We start from the raw sequence: 17,939 nt of genomic DNA on the forward strand, positions 1-17,939 counted from the left end.
CCATTCAGGGCCACACGTTGACTATGACCAGAGAAGAAGTCCGCAAGCCATGCGTGGAAATTTCCATGGATATCATAGGAGGAGAGTTTGGTGAGCCGAGCTGGGTGCCAGACCGTATCGAAGGCACGTGATATGTCAAGGGAGACAGCTCTGACTTCTTGTTTCGCATTGAGGACCTCCATCCGTTGTTGAGAAAGCAGAAGCAGCATGTCCAGAGTAGAATGACCTGGTCTGAATCCACATTGATGATCGGAGATCAAGCCTGTGGAGAAGAGGAAGGATTTGATATCCGAAGCAATGATGGATTCCATGACTTTGCTGATAATTGGGAGCAGGCTGATTTGTCTGTAGTTGCAAGGATCTGTTTTTGCACCTTTCTTGTGCAAAGCGGCAATGTTTGCTGATTTCCAAGAAGCTGGCAGATGACCTTGAGCAAAAGAGAGGGAGAAAAGAACAGAGAGAGGGTGAGATAGAGTGGCAGAGCAGGATTTTAGGACCCGTGGACTGATGCCGTCTGGTCCAGTTGCAGAATCAGTCGAGGTTTCACAAAACTTATTCACCTTGTCAGGAGAGGACACAGAGTCCAGGAGCAGTTGGGTTCGACTGGGTAAGGTGGGAACAGAGAGAGATGGGTTTGGGACACAATATTTTGAGGCAAAAACAGAGTTGAGGCATTCGGCTTTGTCACGTGCGGTGTCAACTGTGTCGCCATTTGAGGTAAGGGAGGGAATGGAGGGGGAACAAAGACCAGAAACGGATTTGACCAGACGCCACCAGGATTTGGCAGAAGGAGACAGGTTTGAGAGTTCATTCTTGAGTGAGGAGAGATAGTGCTTCCTGGCACTCCTGAGGGTAGACACACACTTGTTCTGAGCTTGGTGGAAGGAACTGAGATTTCCTTCAGTTGGATTAGCCTTCCAAGAGGTAAAGGCAAGTTGTTTCAGGGCAACTGCCTCACCACAACATTCAGTGTACCATGGACGGGAGGAAGGGTAAGACAACTGAAGACGAGATGGGATAAATCTGTGCATGAGAGAGAGCAGTTTGCTTTGGAAGAATTCACAGGAAGAATTGATGTCAGAGGCAGTGGAGATAGGAGACCAGTCCAGATGATTGATGGCTGCTTGAAGACCGTGCCAGTCGGCCTGAGTTCAACGCCAGCCTCATCGACGCTGAGGAGGCTCTCTGAGAATGGCCAGAGATGTCCACTTTAACAAGCACATGATCAGAAGAACTGATTGGAGCAGAGGAAGAGCAGCAGACATTTGCAGGGAAGTTTGTCATAACCAAGTCGAGAAGAGAAGATGCTCCGTTGACTGAGATCCGGGTTGGGAAATTGACAGATTGTGTCAGTCTCAATGAGTCACAGAAGTCCTTTGCTGAGGTGCCATGACTGGTGAGAGAGGAACCTACACCCAGCCAGCTGGCATGATGACAGTTGAAGTCGCCACATATGAGGAAGGGAGAGTTGGGATGAGTGGATCGAAGTTGGTCCATGTTGTCAGACAGCGAAATGTAAATGGAGTCATCACTGTTTGGAGGACAGTACAGAACACATATGAACAAAAGGTGGGAGTGGAGAGGAAATCGTAGCCAGAGGTACTCCTGGGGGTGAGGTGGAGAGAGGGCAGTGCAAGGAGAGTGAGGAAGAGAGTTTTTGATAAAGATAGCAACCCCACCACTAGGACGAGGCTCAGGTCTATCATACCGGAGGAGGGAGTAACCAGGAAGAGATATTAAGGAATCAGAGACATCTTGAAGGAGGAAAGTTTATGTTAAGCAGACCAAGTCTGGATTGTCAGAAGCAACCTGTATGGAGAGATCAGTCAGGTTTGAGCGAAGGCCCCGGTTGTTTGAAGTCTATACCGTTAATAAAGAGAGAGGGGAAGCATCGGGTGCAGGACAGGGGAGGGGAGGGGGGGTAGGGTCAGATGAAGGATGAGAGGGGGAGGTAGGGAGAGCTGTTGATAGTCTGTCAGAAATTACAGAAGAGTTACAATAAAGGGAAGGATGACGAGGACGAAAGGTTTGATGGTGATGGGATGAGGCACAGTGAGGGGTTGTTTGAGGGGGGGGCAGAGGAAAGTAGAAGGTTGGGAGAGGTGAAGGTATGGGATAGAAGGGAGATGAAGTGGGGAGGAGGGGGCTTTGAGGAGGAGGGGGCAGGGGGGAGAATTGGAGAGGGATGGTAGGGGGGGGGGAGATTTGAAGGGGAGGGGTTGGGGGGAGTTTTAAAGGGGAGGGGTGATGGTGGAGTTTCGGAGGGGAGGGGAAAGGGGGGAGTTTCGGAGTGGAGGGGCGAGGGGGGAGATTTGGATGGGAGGGGAGAGGGGGGAGTTTATGAAGTGGAAGATCAATGAAAGATGAACATTTATAACAAATTGGGTTTATTGTGATTTTCAAGTTAGAGATCCGTTTAGGAATGATAGCGGAGGGGTGGAATGAAGGTGAGTTTTGAACATGTCGTGAGGAAGAATTGTAAGAGATTGAATTATTTTTTGAAGTGGAATGAGCTGAAGAGGAAATTGAAAAAAGCCTTTTAAATAGGAAGAAAAACAGCGTGTTGTCATATACCACTGAATAAAACACTGCAGGGGAAAGATAAAACATATTTAAATAATATTTAAACAGAACCGCGAAGAACAATGTTATATTCACAAAATACCGACGGGGAGAGGGCATAAAGGGACAACCACGAGTCACGTGAACAGGGCAAAAGGTGGAAGGCAAGGATATAATCTGGGCGGGCGAGACAGCACACGTGGACATAAGCACACGAAACAGCACACGTGGAGAAAAGGAAATAAATGTTTTTTGTTTTGGGGGGGGGGGGGGATTTAAAACGTCAGACAAAGAATAGATTAGTCAGGTTCACTATGCCAATAAATTATATTTCGTTCAAAATCATGGTAGATTAGCAAACCTATACATTTTTGGAAAGGTTATAGCATAAGGAAACTAAAAATCAATGTTTACATTTGGAGAGATACCTGTATGGCGGCCATTTTGAATTTTCAAAATGGCCACTGTAAAATACATATTTTGTTCTATTTCTGCCTCTAATTACTCTAAAAACTTTAAAAAATATACTAAACCTATATTTTCAGGGAAAAGGAATCCAATGAAAGTATCAAATTAGTGCTATGGGGAATGGTAAGACACGAATCAAAGGTTTTGAATTGCAAAATACTGTCTTTATATTCGCGATAAGTTGCATAATCAAATACATGTTATCATTTTGTACAGGCAGTTAATAACATCAAAATGTGTCACAATAATTCATATCACCAAACATACACAGGCAGTCAGCAAAATCATATATACACATGCAGTCAGTATAACTTCACATCTACACAGGCAGTCAATGACAAAATATACACAGGCAGTCAATGGCATCAAACATACACGATTACAGAATATGCCATTTAGAGTTCGTCATCACTGTCCTGTGTGTCGTATCCGACAATATAGTCCGCATCGTTTTCACAGTCCGTTCCACACAAGCAAAGGTCGGTCAAATTGATTGGCAAATCGAATTGGTCGAATGGTCGATCGAATCGAATTCGATGAATCGAATCGAATCGATCGAATTGGTCGAATGGTCGATCGAATCGATTGGTCGAATGGAATTGGTCGATTGGTCGAATTGGTCGAATTGGTCGAATCGAATTGGTCGTAATTGGCAAATGTAAACATTGATTTTCAGATTTTCCATGTAATAACGTTTCCAAAAATGTATAGGTCTGCTAATCTACCATGATTTTGAACGAAAAAACATAGTGAACCTGACTAGATGTTCGGAGGAGAAGGGAAAAATCTAAGAACCAAGCAAAACAGCGAAGTAATTAACTTAAGTTAAGTTAACAACCACCGACGGGGGTAGCCTCAGGCTCAGGGTACAAGGCCGCACACGCGGTGCAAACAGAAAACGATTAATTTATTACGTGTTACAGGAAATTAAAACCAAAACGAACTAGAAACAAACAATAACGCATTGACGATAAAATACCGAGTGGAAATTTTACAAACACACGAATGGAAAAATAACAACTTTTGATGCCCGGAGAGAACAAAAGTCGCCACCTCGATCGAGAAACCGGAAGCGGAGGTCCCAATGTTGTGTATTTCTCACCTAAGAACAACCTTCTCCTCCCCACCCCGGAAAGGAAAAAGATAAAAAACTACAAAAAACCCACAAAACCCAAAAAAACATACATACACCAACAAAACATCAACAACAACGACCAAATACGTTTTACATTTTTCTTTCTTTATATAAATATGTTTGTTGTTAATGCGACACAGACATGATGGGCCGTCTCCCTGCGTCTAAATGTCTCGTGTGTTTTTACTTGTGACCCTTGATGTAAATTGTAAACCGACCTTTATCATGGCGGAGCAATCGTTCTGCATTCCGATTCGTGTTTTCACCCCTCGTACACCACGTCAACTATCGTTCACTGCAGTCTTTCCGACACCTCTTCTTCCTCAGCCACACCTTGTTCCTCAGACACCACAGGTGTGTGTGTGTGTCTGTGTGTGTGTGCGTGTGTGCATGTGTGTGTGCGTGCGTGTGTGTGTCTGGGCCTTATCTTTTTTTTACCATTGAGTTTTGTCATCAAATTTTCAGCAAAGCTTTATTGTGTGAATATGGAGAAGGCCCCCCCCCCCCCCCCCTTCCCACGCCTCCTCCCCCCAAGCCCTCTCCCTTCCACACATCTCCCTGCTCTCAAATGTTGTGTTTGTGTGCTTCCCCTTCTCTCCCCATCTTGTTTTCCGCTCCCTCTTTTTATATATTTTGTTTGTCTGGTTGATTTGTTTGTGAAGTAAATGTTAGCTCTTTCACGAGCCTCGATTCAGTATACAAAAAAAAAAAAAAAAAAAGGCAAATTCATAATTTTGGTCAAAAGGTCAATGGTCAGTATCACATAAAATTGTCAATTTTCATCTGATCGACCTGACATTTTAAGAATTTGCATATTGAGTCACAGAATTGATTCAACAATCGAAAGCTAGAAACGGATTATTTTTTTATATCTAAAGATGAAAGGTCAAGGCTGCATACAATCATCAATTTTCATTTTGTATTTTTTTTTAATGTTTTCATTATTCTGAGCAGTAGGAAGAAGAAAAGGACGACGTCTGAATACAAACCGATGCAGACGTGCTTTGCATTTTCAGATGCTTTCTCGTTTGACATGTTTACCAGCTACCACCAATATTACTATTTGTGTAACAACAAATTCTTGACTAAAAAAGAAAGAAATCGAATACTTCATGCATCATGTCTCCCCGGTGATTCACATACATAAGCATTGTCTTAATATAAATACTGTTCTTACCTTAATGACTAAAAACCACCGTTTAGAGGCCATTTTTCCCCGCAAAGCGGGGGTTGGCCTTTTCGGGGACCGTGGTTGTTGTTGTTTTTTTTTTGGTCCCCTTTTTGAATACCTTAATGACTAAAGTAGGTATAATCGTTTTTCCCTTCGGTTAACGTAAACATCCACAATGTCATCTGGAATCAGCTTCACAGTTAAATCACCTTCTATGTGAAGAAGAGTCAGTGAGGAAAATCTCTCTTCACCCAAGGTTGAACACAAACAGTTTCTAATCCGTCTAATTGAAGAAAAGCTTCGTTCTGAAATGGCTTCATTTGTGAAAATCCTTTATTTGTGAAAATCCTGCATTTGTGAAAAATTACAATTTTCAAAGTTGTTAATCTCATTTGAAAAAGGATGCAGCCAATCACATCACTCAATGCAAATACCACGATATCTGCCGTGGCGGGGGGAAGAAATCCACACACTTGGGGTCCATTTCGCTTTGTTTTTCACGTTTAAATATGGGATGTTTTTATCTTAATTGTAAACTCCTGAAAAATATTAACGTGGGGGCGTTGCCCCCTTTTTTCCGCCAAACCGCCGCCGGTGGTTGCCCCCATTTATTACCCTGTGCTCACGAAGCGAAGAGCATGGCGAAGCGATCAGTTGTGTGCGTACGTGCGTATCTGCATTTTTAAAATTCATTTTCTCGGCAACCGTTGGTGCGATTGACGCGACACTTTACCAGAGGAGCGCCTCCCCTGTATAATGTATTTATTCATAATTATTACGTCATAAGTCATGTGGTACGGAAGCCATCTTGGAAAAAAACAAAAATTGAAACGTGGCTCATTGTCAAGTACTCCCCATGGGGAACAAGATATGTTAATTATGATGTCACCGGTGCTTTCACTATGACGTCATAATTCGACAAGTACAATGCTTGATCCGATCAGTATGAAAAAAAATTCCCTGCAATTGGTAGTCCGATGGACAATAAATTTTCACCAAAGGAGCGCCTCCTCCTGTAGAATTTTTTGTGATAATTATGATGTCAAAGGCCACATGGTCAGGGTGCCATCTTGGAAAAACTTCACACCTCTATATCCCCAAAACCCCTCCATGGAAAAAAATGAAACATGGCTCATTGTCAAGTACTCCCTATGGTGAATAAGATGTTTTAATGATAATGTCAGCGGTGCATTCATTATGATGTCATAATTCGATAAGTACAACGCTTCATCCAACCAGTATTAATTTTTTTCTCTGCAACTGTTGGTCTGATGGACACAAAATGTTCATCAAAGGAGCACCTCCTACTGTAGAATTTTTAAATGATAATTAGGACGTCATAGGTCACATGGTAGAGGCGCCATGATGGGGAAAAAAGTTGCACCTCTATATTTCTGAAACTGCTCCATGGAAAAAATTGAAACATGGCCCATTGTAAAGAACTTCACATGGAGAATAAGTGTTGTTAACGATGACGTCATTGGTGCCTCAATTATGACGTCATTATTTGACAGGGACAATGCTTAGTCTGATCAGTTAAATATTTCTTGAGCGTGATCAACGCAACAATGATATTATCTTGCCCTGATGTTCTTTCTGGACAGCAAATGTTTCCTCCTGGCACACCTCCCATGTAGATAAAATTTGTGCAGCCTCTTTCTTATGGTAGACTCGTACACTTTGACATCAACAGTGGCAAGAGCTACCTGGAAGGTCACATGATAAAATTCTGGGGTTCTTAGAGACTTCTTTCAGCATCTTGCGGTCTGCTCTCAGGCTGAACTTGCTGGGGCGGCCTGGCCTGAACAAGTTGGCAGTTGTTTGGAATCTTCTCCACTTGTAGATGATCTTCCGGACAGTCGAATGATTGATTTCAAATTGTTTGGAGATCTTTTTAAATCCCTTCCCAGACTCGTAGGCATCTATAACCTTCTTTCTGAAGGCCTCAGAGAGCTCTTTTGATCTAGGCATGGCGACGCCGCACACTTCAACAACAAAGAGCAAACCAAACTAAATGTCTGAGGTTTAAAAAAGACAGGTTCCTCCAAGATCCTCTCTCACAATGTTCTAATCATTTGCACCTGAGCTGGTGCACCTGATTTGAATTTTAGTTATTTGAAGTAGTGATAAATGTAGGGGTGCATTTACTTTTTCCACATGTGAAATTTGCATTGATGTTTATGTAAATTATACGATGGACTCCAAAATGTAAATGTTTCATGATATTTGTTATATTATATCACCTTTATCTATTAATATTGTTGAAATGAAGATCAAATAGCTGTATGTTGAAAAAGTCAAAACTTTACATGGGGTGTACTTACTTTTTCACGTGACTGTATATATGGTGGCGGCCATCTTTGATTTTGACGTGGCGACCCAATTTTCAATAGGGTTCTTCCTTAAGCCTAGATACACCCACACACCTGATTAGAAGTTGGTACTTCGCTTATTTTTCAAGATATTCCTCTCACAAGGTTCAGACATAAAGGGCGTCAGACATACATGGCGGCGGCCATCTTGGATTTTGACGTGGGTTGCACCCACACACCAAATTCTAATGCCGTCCTTCGCTTACGCACGCACGCACACTCGCACGCAAGGATACACGGACGGAGCGGAAAACCATGGTCGCCCTTTCGCTCCGCGGTGCGACCGGGGACAATGACATTCAAATCTCTGCCTTTGAATCAATTACAAATCGATCACACACCACGATTCTGAAACGTGAGTCCTTTTGGATACGTAAACCTCGGACAAAAATCCCTCATGGCATAAATTCTGATGATTAAAGAATGTTTCAACATCAACCCAATCAAATCATTAACCGTAACCCATTCATTCACTCATTCATTCATTCTGCCTTTACAAATGTAGGTAGTGTATTCATACTTATATAAATACAAATGGTATATGAATATATGCTTGTGTGTTTTTGTATGTATGTATGTATGTATGTATGTATGTACGGACGTACATACATACATACATACATACATACATACATATATATATATATATATTTGTATGTGAACGGTAACTGTAAGTTGCGCTTCACTCCGCTGAACTTGGGGACGGTGAGTGAGCTTCAGCGTGGCTCTTCTTTCTGTATGCATCTTCTACACATATCGCACATCTTACACACATATCACTGTACATACTTGTCTGATATACATGCCTGTTGTTTCTGGAGACTAAGAAGAAGACGTTTGTTGGTCGAAACTTGTCGAGAATTAAAGATCGACCGTCCTGAAGCGACGTCTGCGTCTTATTTAATCTTCCGATTATATATATATATATATATATATATATATATATATAACTTATTTAACAAACGAATAAATTCCTGCGTGGGACGAGTCTGCCAAAATGCTGACTCAACCCGAGACTCAAACCCAAAGACATCACGTGCGCGGCAACAACCCACTGAGCTATTGAGTCTTCGGGATATCCTCAGGGATTTCTCACAATAATCTGCAAGCTTTATCATGGCCAAAGTCTTGTGTGCGTGCTCTGTCCATGTTGAGCAACACGACGGCCATTGCGGAAGCCTGGGAATGACTCGATCACAAGTTCGACTTGACGTACGCCAAACGTGCCTTTGTGCACTGGTATGTGGGGGAAGGAATGGAGGAGGGAGAGTTCGCGGAGGCACGGGAGGCCCTCGCCGCGCTGGAGGATTATGAGGAGGTTGGAGCTCACCTGGTTGAGGGAGAGGGGGAGGAGGGAGATGAGTTCTACCTCTTTTGGTCCTTCACCATTTTGTTATTCATTGACATTTATGTGTCATGGAGATCCTTACGTAGATCCTTACAAAGTAACCGATTGCTGAAGTGGATCACACACTGGGTCCACCATATTTGTGTCATTTACACCTGGTTTACACGTAAAGTTTATTTACCTCCACCACCACATTTACCTCGTAAACCATCTCTGCAGGTCTCGAATGATGGACCCATCTTTGAAGCAAGTTAACTCAGGGAAGACTTTGCAACTTGAGTGAACAATTTGATCGTTTCCTTTTACCCAATATTAAAGAATCGGATCCATTGATATTGTTGGTGTTTTGTCAACATCACGACAGGGGCTCAAACTCAAGACCCCAAGATCTTCAGCGAGCCACCTTAACCGTAAAGCCAGCACCAGGATTACTGGACCGTTGATCCATGTTGAACGGTTTACCTGTGATGCAGATCACTTGTTGACGTCACGGATTTATTTAATTTAAGCGGAATATATTACATTGTGACGTCACGTGGTAAGATCGGAGCACGAACATCAATTGCGGAGATTGTGAGGTTCGTGAAACGATGAACTCGATATCATGGACCAAGAAGATGTCGAACGAGGAGGAGATGATAATCATAGACCAGAAGGAGACCGGGTCCAAAGATCCAAGGGATCCCGTGGGTTGGACCGAGTCTGTATTGAGGGATTGATCACACAACCAGACATTGAGGAGGTGAACCTGTCTCCATTTTACCTCCAAATAAGCACGTGGGGACAGGTGGGATTCACACAAGCAAGGTGTGTCAAGTTACCAAGCACCTAGCTAGCGCTTGCCAAGCCAGCCGTTCCTTAACAGTTTTACGTGGAGTGCTTGCTGGAACGACTAAGCTTCCTGGCGAGAGCTCTTCAAGAACCTTGGTAACTGAACACACCTTGGGGTTCACCTGGAGAATTGTTTTTTTTCATTCTGAGATCCTCACTTGAAATTAAGGTAAAGTCGAGATAGATTCCACCTTTGGGGCACAGATGTGACGTCATCAATAGGTTAAACACATCGCAATCCCGATCGATTGGAATAAGAAATAAAATAATTACCTGGAGATTTTATGGTTTGAATGAAGAAGAGGATCAGAATGAACGTCTCACCTTGAGGGTTCTTCGTCTGATTCACGGCGAAGACGGATCCGACTAAAAACTGCTCCTCGTGGTTCACGTTGGATCATTTTATTGGACAAAAATGTCACGTGGTGATTGTGTTCTGATTCGGGTCGAAACTGGGTGTAAACCCGAAAAGCATGTCGGGAATTGTTTTTATTTAAATTCAACATTCATGAAGAGATTTGGACTTCCAGTTCATGTCGGTTGAGGACATCAGGAAACAAAACTTATTACCTTCTTAAACTTCATTTAAAATAAACTTTCATCAGATGGTGAATATATGTTATACACAAGACCTGATTTTAATAAATTCAACACAAAATAACCTGCAGATTGTGAAATAAACTTTCATCACGAACAGAACGGAATGAACGAAATCATTAAAACGAGCAAAACCGCACGAAGTCACCATCACCAAAAACCGCAATCGCGGGTTTAACGGGGTCCAGGAAGTTCGCCCTGAACACGTGCAGAACCCGCGAGTCCCGGAAACACGTAAACTCTCCCTCCTCACAATCCAACAAGAACCCAAACCGTTCAGGATCCCCCGGCACGGGCAGGAGGGTGTAGTGATTGTTGTGCCGTGTGTAGTATTTGTTTTTATATTTCTGTAAACACCAAGACTCGGGATTCCCTCCCAACCCGCACTCTTTCCCTCCCCCTTTCCTCCCCATGGAGTTTAAACAGATTCCGATTCTCCACGAACGACTCGACCTCACATCGACCTCCCAGTAATGACGACTCGAGGAGAAACTCTCAGAGGAAAGAACTTGTGACCAACGATCAAACCGATCAGGATGTTCCGGGTGATGATTGTCGGTCTCGGTTCGAGTCGCCGTCCTGAGATCCCGGGAGATCTTGATCCGTCGATGTGCAGAGTTTGGGTCCAGACTCGGAGTCCGTCCATCTGCGGACACGACGACGCGGGATCACAGACTTGGTTGGAGAGGGTGGTGGGGTATTTTGGAGGAGGAATGGGAGGGCGGATATTTTTGAGTAGGACGGAGGGGGGGTATTTTGGAGTAGGAAGGGAGGAGGGTATTTTGGAGTAGGAGGAGAGGGGAGGTATTTTGGAGTAGGACGGGAGGGGGGGGGGGGGTATTTTGGAGTAGGGGGAGGGGCAGTATTTTGGAGTAGGAGAGGGGGGGGGGTATTTTGGAGTAGGAGGGAGGAGGGGTATTTTGGAGTAAGAGGGGAGGGGGGTATTTTGGAGTAGGACGGGAGGGGGGGGGGGGTATTTTGGAGTAGGGGGAGGGGCAGTATTTTGGAGTAGGAGGAGAGGGGGGGGGTATTTTGGAGTAGGAGGGAGGAGGGGTATTTTGGAGTAAGAGGGGAGGGGGGTATTTTGGAGTCGGAGGGAGGAGGATATTTTTGGAGTAGGAGGGGAGGGGGTATTTTGGAGTCGGAAGGGAGGGGGGTATTTTGGAGTAGGAGGGAGGAGGGGTATTTTGGAGTAAGAGGGGAGGGGGGTATTTTGGAGTCGGAGGGAGGGGGGGGTATTCTGGAGTCGGAGGGAGGAGGGTATTTTTGGAGTAGGAGGGGAGGGGGTATTTTGGAGTCGGAAGGGAGGGGGGTATTTTGGAGTAGGAGGGAGGAGGGGTATTTTGGAGTAAGAGGGGAGGGGGGTATTTTGGAGTCGGAGGGAGGGGGGGTATTCTGGAGTCGGAGGGAGGAGGGTATTTTTGGAGTAGGAGGGGAGGGGGTATTTTGGAGTCGGAAGGGAGGGGGGTATTTTGGAGTGGGAGGGAGAGGGGGAATTATGGAGTAGGAGGGGAAGGGGGGTATTTATAAACTCTCACTCAGGTATTTACAGAAAGACAGAGGGAGGTGGTCAAACAATGGGGGACAGAAGAGGATGCATAGGGTGGAGAAGGTGGATCCAGAAGGGACCTCGAAGGAAGGCGCGCTGGAAATTTGGAAGGAGAGATCTGGGTGGGGTGGGGTCAGACAAGTTCATGATTTTAGATTGGGGATAATCAGCTGATGGTGAAGACCTGTCGGGAGGAATGAGATTGAAGAGGAAGTGGAGGTTGGTTCCACAAGAGAGAAAAGGAGGAACGAATGAGGAGGTGAGCAGTGATCCTGGATTTTGGTAGTTTCACCAGAAGTGGGTTGATGGTGGACCATGTGAGCCCTGCAGAAACATGGGGAAGGGAAATGGGGGTGGGGGAGGACAAAGCTGGGAAAGAGCAGAGTGTGCAAGACCAGAAAGGAGTTTCACTCTGTGTCTCTCTCACTCTGTGTCTCTCACTCTGTGTCTCTCTCACTCTGTGTGTCTCTCTCACTCTGTGTGTCTCTCTCACTCTGTGTGTCTCTCTCACTCTGTGTGTCTCTCTCACTCTGTGTGTCTCTCTCACTCTGTGTGTCTCTCTCACTCTGTGTGTCTCTCTCACTCTGTGTGTCTCTCTCACTCTGTGTGTCTCTCTCACTCTGTGTGTCTCTCTCACTCTGTGTGTCTCTCTCACTCTGTGTGTCTCTCTCACTCTGTGTGTCTCTCTCACTCTGTGTGTCTCTCTCACTCTGTGTGTCTCTCTCACTCTGTGTGTCTCTCTCACTCTGTGTGTCTCTCTCACTCTGTGTGTGTCTCTCACTCTGTGTGTCTCTCACTCTGTGTGTCTCTCACTCTGTGTGTCTCTCACTCTGTGTGTCTCTCACTCTGTGTGTCTCTCACTCTGTGTGTCTCTCACTCTGTGTGTCTCTCACTCTGTGTGTCTCTCACTCTGTGTGTCTCTCACTCTGTGTGTCTCTCTCTCTCTCTCTCTCTCTCTCTTGCAAGGCAGTGGCAGAGAGCACGTTACCACCTAGCACAGGACTGTGATGTTTGTGGAATGGATGAAGAAAGGAGGGAAGTTCAGAGCAGGGATCGGAAAATTATTAGGCAGGGGAAGTGGAGAGGAAACGTCGCCAAAGAGTACAAGGAGAAGATGAAAGGAAGGTAAGATGAACTTTGCGAAGAAGCAGAAGGTTTGGAGAAGGAAGAGAACAAGTATGGAGTGGCATTTAGGGGAACTGCAGAAGTTTTGTGTGGAAGGACGTCAGGAAAGGGATTATGCGAGTGAAGAGGGTGGATAGAAGGAGAATGGATGAACTGAGGGAGGAGATTGATGTGCAGATGAGCTTGACGGGGAGATTGGTGAAATGCCGGCTGAGATGGGCTGGACACGATGCGGATGGGGGAAGAGAGACTGGCAAAGAGAGCAGATAGGTTGAAGGAGCAAGAAGGAGGAAAAGAGGGAGACCGCGTTTGAGATGGGAGGATTGTGTGAGGAGAGATATCAGTAACGTGGGGGTAATTGGAGAGTGGAGAGAGTTGGTTGAAGACAGAAGGAAGTGGAGGAGTATCGTGGTCAAGGAAGGGCAGGAGTTTGGTGCCATCGGACCTCACCCCTTATAAAGGGAAGAGGAGGTGAAGATAAAAGGCAACAAAGAACTGTCAACACAAACCAACTAAAAAAAGCAAAATGGACGATCGGCTTGGGATATTAACTTAATCCACGATTATCACAAATGAAACGAGAACGTCACTCGGTAGAGCGCACATCTCCGCCAGGCTGAACAGTTTATGGTTTCTACGCCACTGATAGGCCGGATCTGGATTCGGAACTGAACTAAAATCGAATCAGCTTGTTCTCGTCGCCAAACCAACTCATCAACCTAGTTTAGCCACAACTCGTCCAGAACTTTTTAAAAATATCATGTTGTATGTAACTTTTCACCCGATCTCTCAATGGTGAAGAATCACTTCAAAAATTAAATAATTCTCGTAATCCGAATCCACATTCAGATCTTCACCAAAATCGAATCGATTAGTCCTCATCACACACCCAAACTGTCCACCAAGTTTCGTCCAAATCCGTACACAACGTTTTGAGATATCCTACTACATATCATTTTTGGCACTATCTCCCAATGGTGAAGAATCACTTTAAAAATTCTACTATCCGGATCCGATTCCGGATCTTCACCAAAATCTAATCATTTCGTCCTTGTCACATACGCTACATCTCTGCCAAATTCCGTTTGAATCCGTCCACAACTCTTTGAGATATCTTGTTCAGACAGACAGACAAGCAAACAGCCAGGGGTGAAAATATTACACCTTCGGTGGCGCAGGTAAAAATCCAACTGATTTGAACATGAAATGCCCCAATCATTGGTACGAGTTCAAAGGTAAACAAAAAGACAAAGGTAGACCCAGAAAAAAGACAATCATTTATCCTCCTTATCAAACATCATTCTTCCTCATTTCCACCATATTTACCACCCTCTCCTCCACCACGTTTACCACCCTCTCCTCCACCACGTTTACCACCCTCTCCTCCACCACGTTTACCACCCTCTCCTCCACCACGTTTACCACCCTCTCCTCCACCACGTTTACCACCCTCTCCTCCACCACGTTTACCACCCTCTCCTCCACCACGTTTACCACCCTCTCCTCCACCACGTTTACCACCCTCTCTTCCACCACGTTTACCTCCCTCTCTTCCACCACGTTTACCACCCTCTCCTCCACGTTTACCACCCTCTCTTACACCACGTTTACCACCCTCTCTTCCACCACGTTTACCTCCCTCTCTTCCACCACGTTTACCTCCCTCTCTTCCACCACGTTTACCACCCTCTCCTCCACCACGTTTACCACCCTCTCCTCCACCACGTTTACCACCCTCTCCTTTGGTATGGTATGGTAGTCGCGCACACTCTTGCGCCCACTCTCCCGTCACACCCTCTGTAACACTTACCACAGGCGTGCATTCTTCCTTGCCTTTGACAGCGCACTCTTTCCCCATGCACCTGTCCGTCACACACCTTTCTCGCGCACACTCTTGCGCACACTCTCCCATCACACCCTCTGTAACACTTACCACACCGCGCTTCCATGTGCTCCCTCGCACACTCTCCTCTCCTCTCCTCCACCACGTTTACCACCCTCTCTTCCACCACGTTTACCACCCTCTCTTCCACCACGTTTACCACCCTCTCCTTCACCACGTTTACCACCCTCTCCTCCACCACGTTTACCACCCTCTCCTCCACCACGTTTACCACCCTCTCCTCCACCACGTTTACCACCGTCTCTTCCACCACGTTTCCCACCCTCTCCTCCACCACGTTTCCCACCCTCTCCTCCACCACGTTTCCCACCCTCTCCTCCACCACGTTTACCACCCTCTCCTCCACCACGTTTACCACCCTCTCCTCCACCACGTTTACCACCCTCTCTTCCACCACGTTTACCACCCTCTCTTCCACCACGTTTACCACCCTCTCTTCCACCACGTTTACCACCGTCTCCTCCACCACGTTTACCACCCTCTCCTCCACCACGTTTACCACCCTCTCTTCCACCACGTTTACCACCCTCTCCTCCACCACGTTTACCACCCTCTCCTCCACCACGTTTACCACCCTCTCCTCCACCACGTTTACCACCCTCTCCTCCACCACGTTTACCACCCTCTCCTCCACCACGTTTACCACCCTCTCCTCCACCACGTTTACCACCCTCTTCCACCACGTTTACCACCCTCTTCCACCACGTTTACCACCCTCTCCTCCACCACGTTTCCCACCCTCTCCTTCACCACGTTTACCGCCCTCTCTTCCACCATCCCTTTCACTTACAAAGACGTTTCAGGGTGTTGAACTCCAGGTCGGCAATTTGCACCTGCTTCACCAACTCTTCTGTGGAAATTAATGAACAAAAAAAATCGTGAAATTAAAATCACTTTGTGATTATTAAATAAACTTTATCTTATTATCACAAAATATTGGTCACATTATCTTGCATTACTTCGGCCTTCATATTGGATGTCCTGCTGGGTGTTCCTGGAGGAAGATATTTTTCAAATGCCGAGATCTGAATTTAAGATCCACCATCCCATTCCACTTTGTCCATGTTGATATACATGTCAATTTTTAATAAACAAGACCACAAAATCCTCAGATACTTATCAGATGCAAGTGAAGCGTGTCCAAAAATCTTTGAAAACCTGTTGAAATTTTCACAATATTGTTTACACATTTGGTGATGATTCCCTGCCAAGTTTAGACACCTGGTAAGGTTAGTGATAAACAAAACTTCAGATACAATTTAAACAACCCATGAAATATTGTGATGTGGAAGGAGGGGGGCAGGTGGGGGGTTCATAGTGAGACTGGTAGGTGTAACATAGACCCTGTGTTTCGAGTAGATTAGATTGCCATGTATCACGGACCTATCAGTAGTCCAGCAGAACTTTGAGGTAACCTTGCACTAAAGGTCCCACAATGGTTTTTTCTTGATTTTGCATCTTAAGACCATGTAGACTCAGAAACCCGAGGGTGCCAAGCTGGCACCCTTGAGCGTTTTGCAGAAATCGCGGGTTACCAAGGTAACCATTCCCATCGATTTGGGTGTAAATAATAACAACGAAATCTGCATATATTAGCAACTATAGCTGCCCTGATATTGATTAATATGTCAATTTGTATGTTTTCTGACACGAGGAATCCGTTGGACACATTATTCTGATGATTGAAGGTCAAGGTCATATTACAATGTCAAGGTCACACCAAAAATATGATAATTCGAACATTGTTTTATTGTTAAAACTAAATATTTCACCACACTGAGTAGTGTTATGGTGTTCTAAAGTGTACATAAAATGTCACCAGTTGTAGATACAACTTAAACACTAGATATTTAAACGAAACCTTAATAATGTTGACACGAAAATAAGTGTGTATAAGTCCAACCATAAGGGCAACATATTATTACGAAGCTAAATATGAGTCTAAAGCACGGAAAAGTTCAGCGGTCAGCCCAACACAATTTGCTCAAATATGATTAAGCTCTTAATTGTTATTACAATATGAGCATCAACGGTTTTATATACATGTATATTATATGTACAGTCGGTACTGTTTATTACCCCCCCCCCCCCCTGGGATTTCAGCAACATGTGAGATAAGCGATGCCGTAATAAGCAGCACAAATAAGGTATTTGTGCTGTGTATGATAATGTTTTTCAGCGTCATAGTTTAATCAGTTTATCACGTTAATTGTTTATAATTCTGCATTTACATCTTCCTCATCAGGTACATCCGGCACTACCATTTTAGTACGTTCATTACAACAGTCCAATCCACCTTCACAATGACAGAATATTGTGCAGGGCAACATTGAAGATGAACATGAACACCTTGATGACTTGCAGTTTTCGCAAGTGCACTTGATCAGTTTGAGTATGTCATCCGGTGCAGATGCTGTGTCCTGTGGAACCATCACAGGTTGCAAAGTTTTGTTCTCTGTATCTCGTGTCCATCCATACATGGTAGGGTCCATGTCTGGTGGACTAGCTTCTGCGGCATGTTTCCAGAGGCAGGCTTGTAAGTGGCCCCTCATTACATTAAGTTGAAAAGATTCATTGGTAGGGGGCAGAGACATGAGCTTTGGAGCAGAGACAATATTTGCCCTTGCTGTTTTCACTTTCCACATTTTGTAGCGTACATCGGTCATAGATGTGGCTTCAGCATGTCCATAACACGCAGCTATGAATGTAGTTGCCTCTTGGACAACATCTGCAAGTTGAGCTGTGATATTTCCCATTTCAGATAGTTGATGGCCTGCTTGAAGCACTTTCACTATTTTAACTTTTCCAATGCCCCAGTACTGAGCCACACTATCACATCCTGATAAGGCATGAGTTGATAATAGTTGGCCTGCAATGT

At 44.9% G+C, this 17,939-nt stretch overlaps 1 protein-coding gene across 5 annotated transcripts in view; it reads right to left on the reverse strand.

Annotated features, from left to right (window-relative positions):
• Positions 1 to 10,269: 10,269 nt before the first annotated feature.
• LOC137412449 (E3 ubiquitin/ISG15 ligase TRIM25-like) overlaps positions 10,270 to 17,939 on the reverse strand; it is a 48,371-nt gene continuing 40,701 nt past the window's right edge. For 4 of the 5 annotated variants that reach the window (XM_078770152.1, XM_078770151.1, XM_078770153.1 and 1 more), the window contains exons 7-8: positions 15,852 to 15,911; positions 10,270 to 11,130 (exon numbers count right to left, since the gene is read on the reverse strand). In XM_078770152.1, coding sequence (XP_078626278.1) covers positions 10,604 to 11,130; positions 15,852 to 15,911 — 587 coding nt within the window. In that variant the 3' untranslated portion in view covers positions 10,270 to 10,603. Of the gene's footprint in view, positions 11,131 to 11,727; positions 12,358 to 15,851; positions 15,912 to 17,939 lie in introns of those variants that run through there. The other variant, XM_078770154.1, reaches the window with a different exon arrangement.

Source organism: Myxine glutinosa, chromosome 1 (assembly GCF_964187855.1).
Source record: "Myxine glutinosa chromosome 1, kmMyxGlut1.1, whole genome shotgun sequence".
Taxonomy (NCBI): Eukaryota; Metazoa; Chordata; class Myxini; order Myxiniformes; family Myxinidae; genus Myxine; species Myxine glutinosa.